The sequence below is a fragment of the Ceratotherium simum genome, chromosome 3 (assembly GCF_057802395.1).
Source record: "Ceratotherium simum simum isolate JZ-2026a chromosome 3, ASM5780239v1, whole genome shotgun sequence".
Taxonomy (NCBI): Eukaryota; Metazoa; Chordata; class Mammalia; order Perissodactyla; family Rhinocerotidae; genus Ceratotherium; species Ceratotherium simum.
This window is the reverse complement of record NC_141902.1, coordinates 51197123-51210922: the sequence shown is the minus strand read 5'-3', so window position 1 is coordinate 51210922 and position 13800 is coordinate 51197123. Positions and strand designations below refer to the sequence as shown.

The 13800-nt window shown below is 36.8% G+C and overlaps 1 protein-coding gene across 1 annotated transcript in view; it reads right to left on the bottom strand.

The window, feature by feature from the left end:
* TEX9 (testis expressed 9) overlaps positions 1 to 13495 on the bottom strand; it is a 59383-nt gene extending 45888 nt beyond the window's left edge. The window contains exons 1-4 of the mRNA XM_004422010.3: positions 13403 to 13495; positions 13219 to 13310; positions 6094 to 6157; positions 4422 to 4501 (exon numbers count right to left, since the gene is read on the bottom strand). Coding sequence (XP_004422067.1) covers positions 4422 to 4501; positions 6094 to 6157; positions 13219 to 13310; positions 13403 to 13429 — 263 coding nt within the window. The 5' untranslated portion in view covers positions 13430 to 13495. The remainder of the gene's footprint in view (positions 1 to 4421; positions 4502 to 6093; positions 6158 to 13218; positions 13311 to 13402) is intronic.
* Between the last annotated feature and the right edge of the window lie 305 nt (positions 13496 to 13800).

The following is a 13800-nucleotide window of genomic DNA, read 5'->3' as shown; positions in this document are numbered from 1 at the left end:
TCAAAGAGTAACATTTTTTTTTAAAAAAAGCCACCTGATCTAGTTAGAGGCGTCATCACCACTTTGCACTTAAAAAAATTTAGTAAAAGAAAATCAACAGATTTATTTTTATGCTTGTGAAATCAGTCTCTCACTTGCTTCAACAGAAACTAGGGATTAGCTGTTACCATCATTTCAATCTTTTAGTTTACTGGATAAAAGCTGTGCCTAATCTTATTTGTAATCCAAATTTTGGAATTTTTATAACTGTTAAACATTTTCCACAAAATATCAGAGAGCATTACATATTATAAGGATAGTTTCATATTATATGTACACATAGATACGTATAAATCAAATGATGTAAAAAAAGTATTTTTTACGAAAAATTTTTTTAAATTTCAGAAAAATATTAAAAAGCAACACACTAGGCATTAACTCCTCGGGAGCAGGACCTGGTCTATTTACTCACCATTGTACCACCAATAGCTGGCCCTGGCCCTAATGGTATTCAAAAATTATTTTTTTTAGGTTTATTGAGACATAATTTACATACAGTAAAATACACCCTTTTTAGAGGTACAGTGCTATAAATTTTAACACAACTTATATGGTCATGAAACCACCACAACAACCAAGATAGAGAATATTTCTATTGTCCCAAAAAGTTCTCTTGTGCCCCTTTGTGATTAATCCCCTTCTCTCCCCTGAGCCCCATACAACCACTGATTTGATTTCTGTCCCTACATTTTTTACCTTTTCCAAAATGTCAAATAAGTACAATCATACAGTATATACATTTTTTAGTCTGGCTTCTTTCACTTGGCATCCATGTTGTTGCCATATCAGTAGTTCACTGCTTTTTATTGCCAAGTAGTATTCCACTGCATGGACATACCATAATTTGTTTATCCATTCACCACCTGATAGATATGAGTTGTCCCTAGTTTTTGACAATTACGAATAAAACTGTTATAAACATTTGCATACAGGTTTTTGCTTGGACATACGTCTTCATTTCTAGAGAGGAATTGCTGGATTGTATGCAATAATTACTTTTGAGCCAATGAATAATGTTCCAATATTTCAAATATGAGCCAAATATACTGCCGCTTAAGTAAAACATTTCTTTTTTGTTTCTAAGCCCTCTAAGGTGTTTAAACATTATACTCTCTTACAGCTGTGCAACTCTCACAGCCTGCTTGTTCATCTTAGAAGACAGGGAGGACCCATAGCTATTTTAAGATTTAAATAGTCACAAACAGTTTTAGTCCATCACTCAGAGTTTCTTTGCTGGTATAACTCTCTCAAAAACTCATTTCTTACCTATTTGGTTCCAGTCAGTTTCATGTGCCATTACTTCACCCACAGTTCTTTCCAAGGCTATATTTCTTTACTCTAAACACCTTTCTCTCTCTCTTCATCCTTCTGTCCATCCTCCCTTTCTCTCTCCCTCCACCAATTTAAAAATGGGTTACTTTGAGGTTGTCAGGCTTCTATGGAGAGACTATACTTTTAGTCTTTGCCCCGAGCCATTTTATCCAATTGGAAAGTTTCACTAGGTGCCATTTAATATGATCCTTGCCCTGAAGAACCTTAATCCACTGGAAAGTTTTATCAACAGTTGTGAAAACCACACCTTTAGTCTGATCTCTGCCTCAAAGTTGAGCTTTAATAGGCTTCTGTTACTCAAAGATTTTTCTCAATTTTCTCTCATAATTTTGAGGTCTAAAAGCAGCTAACTCTACAAAGCAAGGGTAAACAAGACAGTGTAGTACTGGCATTAAAAATAGATATACAGATCTATGGAATAGAATTGAGAGTCCAAAAACAAAACCATGTGTCTCTGGTCAGCTGATTTTTGACAAGGGTGCCAATACCATTCAATGGGGAAAGAACAGTCTTTTCAACAAATGGTGCTGCGACGACTGGATATCTACATGCCAAAGAATGAAGGTTGACCCTTATCTCATACCATACACAAAAATTAATTAAAATGGATCAAAGATGGGCCGGCTCCGTGGCTTAGCGGTTAAGTGCGTGCGCTCTGATGCTGGCGGCCCGGGTTCGGATCCCGGGAGCGCCCCGAGGCACCACTTCTCCGTCCAACGCGAGGCCGAGTCCCACGTACAGCAACTAGAAGGATGTGAACCTATGACATACAACTATCTACTGGGGCTTTGGGGGGAAAAAACTGAATAAATAAAATCTTTGAAAAAAAAAAAATAATAAAAAAATAAAATGGATCAAAGACCTAAATGTAAGAGTTAACTATAATACTCTCTTATAAAAAAAAAATAGGGGTAAATCTTAATGACCCTGGATTTAGCAATGGATTTCTAGATATAACTTCAAAAGCACAGGTACAAAAGAAATAGATAAATTGGACCTCGTCAAAATCAGAAGCAGGTAACTCTTCCAATATTACAAGGTCTCCAATTCCTAGACTCTCCATCTTCCCTTTCATTTCTGCTTGCAAAACAGCCAATTCTTTCCCAAACTTGTCTCTTTCTTATAACACCACGCCAAATACAGCTAACAGCAACAGTGCTTACTACTAATATTCTGTTTTCCAACCTCTTCCCCTAGAGTACCAGTTCATTAGACATCTGTTCTGCTTTCCAATTTACCAAAGGTGACAGTTTTACTAAATTCACTGCCACTACACAACAGCTTTCCTCTATCTTTCCAGCCTCCAATGTCAGTTTCCTTGCTGGCTACCACCTAACTACTAAGCTAAAGCCACACTTTTAGAGTTTTTGTACTATAGCACCCTACTCTCAATATCAATTGCTATATTAGTTAGGATAGGCTAGGATATTAACTGCAAAATCTCAGAGGCTTAACTCACTCAAAGTAGCAGTAGATGGTGGGGGGAGGGGGAGGACTTTTCTCCTTATGTTCCACATGGTCACCCAGAGACCAGGCTGGGAGGTTTCACCAACTGAATTTTCACTGATCATGGCAGAGAAAGAGTCAGCTGGAGGTTCAAACACCAACTCTTGTCTGTTTAGGCTTGGAAGAGAATAATTTGACTTCTGCTCATAGCAAGAGACTTGGAATATTCGGTGATCACCATTGCCTCTGCTATAAGATTTTATAGGTTTTTTTTGTGTGTATGAGGAAGATCAGCTCTGAGCTAACATCCGATGCCAATCCTCTTTTTTGCTGAGGAAGATTGGCCCTGGACTAACGTCCATGCCCATCTTCCTCTACTTTATATGGGACGCCGCCACAGCATGGCTTGACAAGCAGTGCGTTGGTGCACGCCCGGGATCCTAACCTGTGAACCCCAGGCCGCCGAAGCAGAGCTCACACACTTAACCGCTGAGCCACCAGGCCGGCCCCAAGATTTTATAGTTTTATTCACACAGATCCTACACTTTTACTGTTAAATTTATTCCTAAATATTTTTTTGGTTCCCTAATTTCTTGACATATCTGAAGTTCACGTGAAATTCAAGGAAAGAAAAGATCTAATATATTTTATTTTAGCTAATTTATTTATTTTTACCTAATCTTCATATGTAATTTTAAAAGAAAGGTAGAATCATATGTGAGAACAGGTTTAGAAATCTTATCGACTGTGGTTTGGATCTCAGTGAAATCACATACTATCTATATATCCTTGGACAAGCTACTGAACTTCTCAAAGCTGCAATTTCCTCATTTTAAAATGAGGACAATGATATTTATTTTGAAATAATACTTTGAGAATTAAATGAGATAAAGTAGGTAAAGGGTTTACATTTGTGCCAAGATACAGAAACAACCTAAATGTCCATTGACGGATGAATGGATAAAGAAGATGTAGTGTGTGTGTGTGTGTGTGTGTGTGTGTGTGTATGTATACAATGGAATATATTCGGCCATTAAAAAAGAATGAAATCTTGCCATTTGCGACAACATGGATGGACCTTGAGGGCATCATGCTAAGTTAAATAAGTCAGCAGAGAAAGGCAAATACAATACGATCCCACTTATACGTGGAATCTGGAAAAAAAACAAAAAAACAAGCTCTTAGATACAGAGAACAGATTGGTGGTTGCCAGAGGCTGGGGGTTGGGGGGGGTAGGCAAAATGGGTGAAGGGGATCAAAAGGTACAAATTTCCAGTTATAAAATAAATAAGTTAGGCAGATTTAACGTACAGCATGGCAACTATTGTTAATAATACTGTATTGCATACTTGAAAGTTGCTAAGAGAGTAAATCTTAAAAGTTCTCATCACAAGAAAAAAAATTCTGTTAACTATGTATGGTGACGGACATTAAGTAGACTTTTGTAGTGATCATTTCTCAATATATACAAATATCAAATCATTATGCTGTGTACCTGAAACCAAACTATTGTACATCAATTATAACTCAATAAAAAAAAGAAAAATATCTTAAAGCATTTACCCAATTAAAAACAAAGGTGTTTGAGAATTTAAGTCACTTACCTTAAACTGTAATCATCTTCCTCTTCATATGATTTAATTTGTGTTGAAATAGGCCTAGATCGTGCTTCTTGCCGATCTCTCTAGTTAAATGAGTAAAGACAAGCCATATAAGAAAAAACCCACAAAACTAGGATATATACAAGTGCCTTTCAGATCATTAATCATTTCAGAGTTGTCCACAGTTTCTATGAAATCAAGGCACAGAATTCTAAATGCTATGGTATAAAAATAAGGTCTGTAACAATGTAGTTTCACTTTTCATTCATTCTGGGTTAAGAAAGTCAATTCTAAGGGAAAAATGTGAGAGTGCCAATGCCTTTATATGATCTTACCCAACTTTTGCTTCCCCACTACATTAGTCTTCCATCTTGTGTAACATGCAAAGGAAATTAAACTCAGAAGAAACAAAAACATAAATCCGTTTAGCAGGTAGAAAGACTTGTCTCAAATCAGGCAATGCTTAAGAAGACCTGAAGATGCTAAAAATGAAGCACTAAGAGTAAAACCTTTTGGCAAAGATATATCAAGAAACGGAAGTGAGTGAACAAAAATTCAAAGTGACAAAAGTTCTATCTATTACTTCTGTGGGGGGAGAAATGCCCTTTCCTCTTTCCCAGCCCTTCCCAGTTTCCTACTCTATTATTTTTTGAAAAAGAAAAAAAAGGTCCTTCTTAGAGGACTCTCTGAGCAGAATACGTAATAAATCCCTCATTCCACTATAACATTGGGTTTCTTTGTTCAAGTATTTTCCTGCTCTTCAGAGACTGGCAAAAACTAAAAGATGTAATAAAAATATTTATTTTTAATAAACTATTTAATTACAAATGCACTTTGCAAAACTGTAACCATTATTATTTAAATATATTACCTAAAATATTATATATATTTATTCCTAAATAATGATGGATCTGTATAAGGCATTAAAATAAAATATTGCCTATTCTTCCCTGCCCCCATCAACTCCAAAGGTGGGGGAGGTTAAAAGAAAGAATTTGTTTAAATTAGAATAAGAACTGAAGAAAGTTTGTAAAGCAGCCACTTTATTCCTCTAAGGAATGCCACTATATCGTATCAATTAATGATGAGAATGTTGATACTAAGGAGGGATGTTTAAAGTAGGAATAACCAGTTTGGTACCTAGAATGGGGCAATATACACTTAAATTGTCTAGTGGTATAACCTCACTACAATTTTCCTGACTATAAATCTGATTATGGTGTAGCCCTAAGAATTTGAGTTACACCCAGCTGCAGAGTTTAAGAGACAAATTACCATCTCAATATTAGTGATGATTGTTATCCTTTATTTAACTTTTGTCCACAGACTATTTTATATCTATCTTTACTGAATTACCGGTGTTAATTCTATATAGCTACTCTCAAATATTAATCTTATAATGGGGCAGATTATTAATTATTAATGTTCTTATTAATTAGATGATAGGAACATCTAAATGGAAAACACTTCTTCAGTGGCTTTCAGAAAATGTGTGCTTATCAAAAACATACACATGCATACATGCATACCTATACATATATTCATGTTCGATTTGTGATAATTCATTGAGCTGAAAATTTATGCTTTGGGTACTTTTTTGTATGTTATACACCAAATTAAAAAGTTAAAAAACTAGCACTTACATGGAATTACTAATTATTGTACATTTACTTACTATTACTTCCTCAGCTTGTCGAACCAGATCAGCTGTTTTTGCCTCCAATTCTGCATTTAAACGCCTAAAAGCAGAAAATAATTTAATAATTGGGATATACTGAAGATTCTAAAAAAAAAAAAAGTAATTAAATTTTAGTAACTACACTTTAGCTAACCAACAAACGCCAAAACATACACATGACATTTTTATTCTAAAATTAACATAACTATTAGAACACATCTCCATCTCCCCATGATTCCTCCTTCTTCGTGCTAGAAATTCAAACAGTGAATTCCTGGCCTCCCTCTGGCCCTCACTTCAGGTGAAATGACTTATTTAGGAAGAATAAACTGGTAGGGTCAACTCAGTTCCATTCTCCATCTTCTTGCGACCAGCTCCAACTGGGGACAGCAGTGGGCAGGGTGGGAGAGAGGCCTGCATTGGGCTGGGGTGTTGCTGTGACTAGGGAGGTAAATCTGGGGTTTAGTGAGCAGATCTAACGTGGCTCACACCTCAGCTACATATTTCAACACCAGCTTCATCAAAAATAAAGGTAATTATTTTGACCTCCACATGCCACTCCTTTTATTTTTTAATTTTTCAAACTATTTGGAATCTAGCAAGGAATATGAACACTGTTGGCCCCATTAAGACTGCAAGAATGACAATACCATTGAAGGAAACTGTTTGCAAAGGAAAAATTGCTCATGATCCTACCACCATCATCCAATCATTTTTAGTACACTCTTCTAATATACCTTTCATCTGTAGTGTATACACAATTTTGTACTACATTTTCCCATAACAATATAGAAGGAATGTGTTTATCTCTACATAATCTTTATAATTAGTGTGTTAAAAAATATTCTAATGAGTTGAAGTTAACATAATGTACTAAACTGTTCCTATTGTTGGTTCAAGTCCCTTTTTCACTTTTAAAGGTTAACACTATAATAAACATCTTCAAAAGCAGATAACTTTTTAATTCTATTCATAGGCCACATTTCTAGGCCATCTAGGCTCTTTTGAAGTGATATGAAGGAAATATGTTGAGCAATTTTAAAAACGAGATATCTCGTTTGTTTTAGATATGTGATTCAGAAGTAACACAAACCACTGATGACCCCAACTCCCAGAGGAAAAAAAAAGCAGTACCATATTTCCTCTCAAAACAGTCTGATGTTTTAAGAAATATTTTTATATCTTAGGATGAGTTAATCAAAAGAAAAATATCTAATAAAGACTTAAAGCTGCATTTACGATGCCATTACCTGATTTTTCACATTTCCCTAACCAGAACCATTAGAAGCTTCTGGTCAATATAATAGACCAAGATGACTCAGAAGGCTATTCTTCTGCTCCAAACCCATGGAAATGATGGATAAAATGTAATGAAGGAAATACTGCTAAGCTCAAACTCAGGCAAGGGAAATACCCTGGCACTAAAAATAAAGCAGCAACTCAAAGTGAGAGTAGTAAACAGGAACAGAAGCCAAAACAGCTTAACAGCTAGAAACTGATGTACATGTGGGAGTCAGAGAGGTTAACATCCACTGAAGATAGACTGTACAACCAAGACAGATTTATATCTACCTACTAGAAGTTGCAGAAGGAAATCCCAAAGAAGGAGGGAATGTCAATATTTGAAGAGATAATGCTGAGAATTTCCCAGAAATGAAGAAAGGTACAGATCTTAAGCAGAATTAAGAAAACAAATCCACACCTGTACACATCATAGTGAAACTGCAGAAATTCAAAGAAAAAGAGAATATTCTTTAAATTACCAAAGCAAACATTTAAAAAGACCAGAGAAATAGTCTACCAGCATGATTATCTAAAAAGCTCACAGTAGATGGCTCATCAACATCTCTAGATTCCAATGGGCAGTGAAATGATATGTTTAATGGACTGTGGAGGGAAAAAAACTGGCCATCTAGAGTTCTATGTTCAGCTAAACTGTCTTTGAAGAAGAAGCGCAAAGTAACAAAATTTTCAGAAAAGACTGGAGAATTTAAGACTCAGATTTTCACAGAGAGAAGTAACAAAGGCTCTACACTTCAGGAAGGAGTAAATTGAACCTGGAAAAAAAGAATCATGATGAGCAAAGAAATTAGAAAACATCATGATAAATCTAAATTAGTACAGACTATAAAAATAACAAGTAGGGGTATTCAAAACAAAGAGGAACTTAACAGACAGGGGGAAACCAAGTTAAAGTATTCTAAGGTCTTTCCAAACCAGTAAAAGAAAAATAAAGACATAATGAAAACTCATTCAATCCAACAGAAGACAGAAAAGAACCAAACAAAGAAAAGGCAGAGCAAATAGAAAACACAAAAAATAAGACGGCTAAAATAACTTCAAATTCATAAACAAAATAATATAAATAAATTCACTTATTAGAAGGCAGAAATTATCAGACAGGAACACACTGTCTGATAAAAGGAACACTCCTTAAGCTAAATGACATAAAAAGTTTGAAAATAAAGGAATTAAAAAAGATGTAACAGATTCTATGTAATAATGAAAGAAATAATTCATCTAGAGTATTTAAATAAATCAAACAATATAGCCCCCAAACAAAAATGGACACAATTATAAGGAGAATTCTTTTAAATTATAATTATAGTTGATTTTAGTATACCTCTAACAGAAACCAATACAGCTAACATCATGGACAGCAACATTAATTAGCTGGATCTAACAGATTAGTCAACAAATAGTAAATATACTTTCTATCAAAGAACACACAGAATATTTACAAAAATTGAACATGTACCTGGTCACAGCTAAGTTTCAATACATTTTCGAAAATCAATATTATATACATTCTCTGACCATAGTGCAATTAAAAATAAATTCAAAAATAAAAATAAAACAAACAAGCAAACAAACATATGCTTGGGAACTAAAAAACACATTCCTAAATAATCACTATGAAAATCATAAAATATTTAAAACTAAATAACCACAAAAGAAATACATATCAAAACAAGTCCTTACAGAGCAGCTATAGTTGGAGAAATATTTATAGAAATTAAATGTATTTATTAAAAAATAAGAAAAACCAAAAAAGGAAAAAATAAATCTACTACAATTAGAAGAGATAGAAATAATAAAGATAAGACTAATTAAATTTAAAAGAAACATAGATTAGCAATAAAATCAAAAGCTAATTCTCTGAAAAGACCAATAAAATATATAAACCTCCCAGAAAGACTGATAGAAAAAAAAGACAGAAGATAAAAATAAACAGTATTGGAAAGTCCCCAAAGGTGTGTATAAGGTTACAGATACAGTAAAGCTTTAAAACATAGACCATAGGGGCCAGCCCCATGGCCTAGTGGTTAAGTTTGGCACGTCGCGCTTCGGCAGCCTGGGTTCACGGGTTCAGATCCCCAGGGGTGGACCTACACCACTCACCAGCCACACTGCGGCGGCGACCCACAAACAAAGTAGAGGAAGACTGGCACAGATGTTAGCTTAGGGCTAATCTTCCCCAGGCAAAAACAAGGAAGATTGGCAACAGATGTTAGTTCAGGGCTAAGCTTTCTCAGCAAAAAAAAAAAAAAAAAAAAATAGAGCATAATTAGAATAAATTTATGCTACAACATTTTTAAATATACCTGAAGTGGACACTTTTCTAGGAAACTATCAAATAACTAAAATTTATTCTGGAAGCAATAATCATTAAAGAAACTGAATTGATAGGCAAAAAAAAACCCCACACCAGATTCAGTTTCACAATCAGGGCAGAGGATCTCTGATTATAAAAAGCTTCCAAGAACAGAATAAAACAAAAAACGAATACTATTCAGCTTATTTCATGTGGCTAGCATAATACTGATATCAAAATCAGAAAGGAAAAGAACTAGAAAAAAAGTGTAAGACCAATTTCACTTTTGTTCACAGATGCAAAAAAACTTACATAAAATTAAAGCAATCAAATCTAGCAGTTTTTAAAGGAAAACAAGAAATCTGCCTTTGTAGTTCAGTATGTTAAAACATTAAACAGGGAGGTGAAAAAAATCATTTTGTCACCTAAATTAATCTGGGGAAAAAAGTTTTGATAAGATTTAACATTCATTCAAAACAGAAATTAAGGGAAACAGTGTCCTTAAGCCTGAGAAAAGAAATCTACCAAAACTCTACAACAAACCTCGAATGTAGAGATAAATTATTAAAAGTGGGCTCCATAAAATCATAAGATAAGGATGCTCACCATCACTTTTTCTATTCCATATTGCACTGGAGAGTCTATCCAGATTAAGAAAGAAAGAACATGCATGAGAAACTGTAAAGAGACAAAACTATCATAATTTGCATATGAAATAACTGTCTTTATCAAAAATCTAAGGGACTCTACAGAATGAATAGGAAGGTTCAGCAGAGCTGATGATCTATATCTACATAAATATAGATGTAGGATCAACATACAAAAATCAAGAATATTCCCACACGTCTAACCAATTAGAAATTGTAGTAGAAAAAAAGCTATTCATTATAGCAACAAAAACTATAAGGTACCTTGTAAAAAATTACATATGCAAGATTTTTATGTAGTAATATGATAAAATATTAATAAAGTACACCAAAAACACCTCTGGGTAAAAAGAGATGTACCATGTTTGTGGAAGGGAAGATTCAATCGCATAAAGATGTCAGTTCTCTGCAAATTAATCTATCAAGCCAATGTAATTGGCATTTATGGACAGGGGGTTGGCGGAGGAAGGCTTGCCCTACAAGTTATTCAGACCAATGAAAACAGACATCATATAATCTAATTGCTTAGCTCTCTGGTTTATGATGTTGGCATGAAGCTTGGCAAATCTATTGGCTTGAGTGATCAGCATATTCCTTAGTCTATCCTCTTGGATAGTGATTATTTCCTCCAACTATTTGACAGGAGCTGATTGCAGACGATTCTGGATTAGGATTCCTGGGAAGTGCTGTCTTCTGCTGACTGAAAAGATATCCCAATATGCTTAGCACCAAGACAAGATGTGATAAAATAATCTGTTATGAACTCATATTCTTGCCCATAAGAATAGCCAGACATTTCAGGGGACCGGCCCAGTGGCATAGTGGTTAAATTCACGAGCTCTGCTTCAGCAGCCCAGGGTTAGCAGGTTCAGATGCCGGGCGAGAACCTACACACCGCTTATCAAGCCATGCTGTGGCAGGCATCCCACATATAAAGTAGAGGAAGATGGGCAGGGACGTTAGCCCAGGGCCAATCTTCCTCAGAAAAAGAGGAGGACTGGCAATGGACGTTAGCTCACGGCTGATCTTCCTCAACAAAACAAAAAAAAAAAAGAAAGAATAGCTAGACATTTCACTCTTCTGTATGGTGCAGAAGTGATCTACAACCTTCAGGCAGAGATCGGGAGCCACTTTGTTCAAATGCCTCATATTTGCACACCTCAGAGTAAAGATAACAGAACAAGTGACAACTGGCACCTTTACCACAAAATAACTTTTGCTAAAATAGAATAGCTCCTATAGATGTCTGACTTTTAGCAGGACCATATCCCTAACAACATTCCACAGCCAGGTGCAAAATACACCCTTAAATAACCAAACAAATTAATTTAATCACTGCAGCTATTTAGTGCTATCTGGTGTATGATAATGAAAATAACTGTTTTGGGTTGAGCACAGCTGATTCAGAACTGTATATGGACAACAGATCCATTGCTTAAGTACACTCTTGAACTGGAATAATAGGCTCATTTGGCTCATTTCATCAAATAGAGGAGGGTGATTTTGTTCTTACATGATATGGCAAGTTGCACGTGTCCAGTTCATCTAAAGACACTATACTTCAGTTTTAATTTTAAATATGCTTTAATTTTAAGTACAGATCATATGGTAATACCATGTTTAACCATTTTAGGAATTGCCAGGATGTTTCCCAAATTTTTAATTAAATTAATTACTTTTGGGCCGGCTCTGTGGCTTGGCGGTTGAGTGCGCGCGCTCTGATGCTGGCGACCCGGGTTCGGATCCCGGGAGCGCCCCGAGGCACCACTTCTCCGTCCAGCGCGAGGCCGGGTCCCGCGTACAGCAACTAGAAGGATGTGAATCTATGGCATACAACTGTCTACTGGGGCTTTGGGGGGAAAAAACTGAATAAATAAAATCTTTAAAAAGAAAGTGAACTGTTAAAATATAATTTTTTGTAAGGGTATATACGATGGCAAATAAAAGACATGGTCTCTGACCTTGTGGAACTTACAGACCAGTGGAGGAAATAGACAAAAAAATAAACTAACAAATTTATTGTAACAAGCTATGCTAATTGCAAAGAAAAATTAACAAGACAATTAAAAAAGAAGAACAAGGGAGCCTACTTAGTGTAGTCAAGGAAGGCCAACCCGACCATTACAGCTAGGAGGTATGTGACTGCCCTCAAGGAAAGAGAAAGAAAAAACTTGAGGAACTAAGAGGCCAGTGAGGCTGGAGAGTGGTAAGCAAAAAGGAGAAAGCTCAAGATCAAACAAGAGGCAAGAGCCGGATCTCACAGTGCTTTTGAAGGGCAACAGGAAACCACTGCAAAGTTTTAGGCAAGGGAGTGACATGATCAAATTAAAAGATTACTCTGGCATCTATGTGAAAACCGGGCGATGAAGAGAGGAATGATCCAAGAATGAAAGCACGTATCGTCAGCATAGTTGTAATTACACCGAGAGCAGACAAGGAAAGGAAATCCTCCTCCCAACTTCACCAAACGTGGATGAGAACGGTAATTCCAATCGCCCTGAGAAACACGCTTTCCATCTAGAAACCAAGCCTAACAGAAATTTACATACGTAAACTCTATGAACCTGAAATTAAGTGGAATTCCTTAAACTAGAAACTGAACTATTCGCGGCAATTCCTGCTATCTAAACCACTTCTGGCAGTATCACCTTGCCACCTTTGTTTCTTGGGCCAAATTTTCGCCCACTTCAAACACCTTCTAGGACGCAGGCGAGCTCAACTCAAAGAGAAAAGATGAAGAAGGGCAAGCAAATGGGACGATGAGAAGACAATGCTGGGCAGTGAGTGGTCCCCAAATCCAATCAGTCACCAGGAAAAGTACTTGTAAGCAGCCTCATTTAGTGAAAGACAGAAGGCAAGCTGAACCGCCCAATTTCTTACTTATATTCTTCCTCCTTGGCGAGGAGGTCCCGTCGAGGTGTAGCAGGCTGCTGAACGCGTGGCGGGAGCGGAGTCCCTGAAATGCTCCGTCTCTAGAAAAGAGACAGACTTTCAGACCCGAATTTAAATGAGGTTGGGCATCCTCTAGCCCGCCGGCTACCCGTGAGTCTGGAGTTGAACCAACCCTGAGGCGAGGATCTCGCCCCGCCATCTTTCGCGACCGCGACGCCGTTACCGAGGCAACGACGCATCTTCCCGCGAGAATTACCACATCCCGGCAGCCTCCCTCCAGGGCGCTGGCTCACTCCGCTCTTGCGCTTCTGGGGCAGAGAACAGAGAGCCGGGCGGGGCTAGGGCGGGCCCTGGTCGCTGGCGAGTGGGTGCAGTCGCCGCTGCGCCCCTCAGGTGTAAGCGCTAATACGGCTCTGCGCTGCTACGGGGCCCCAAGAAGCTAAAGGAGCGCGTAGACTTATAAATTCTTCAGTTGGCGTTGGAGGGGTTTCAACCTAGGAAGGCAGCTCCATTTGTAATACTCACTAGGAAGCAAGCTAGTAAAGCCCCTACTCTATTGTGCTTTTCCAG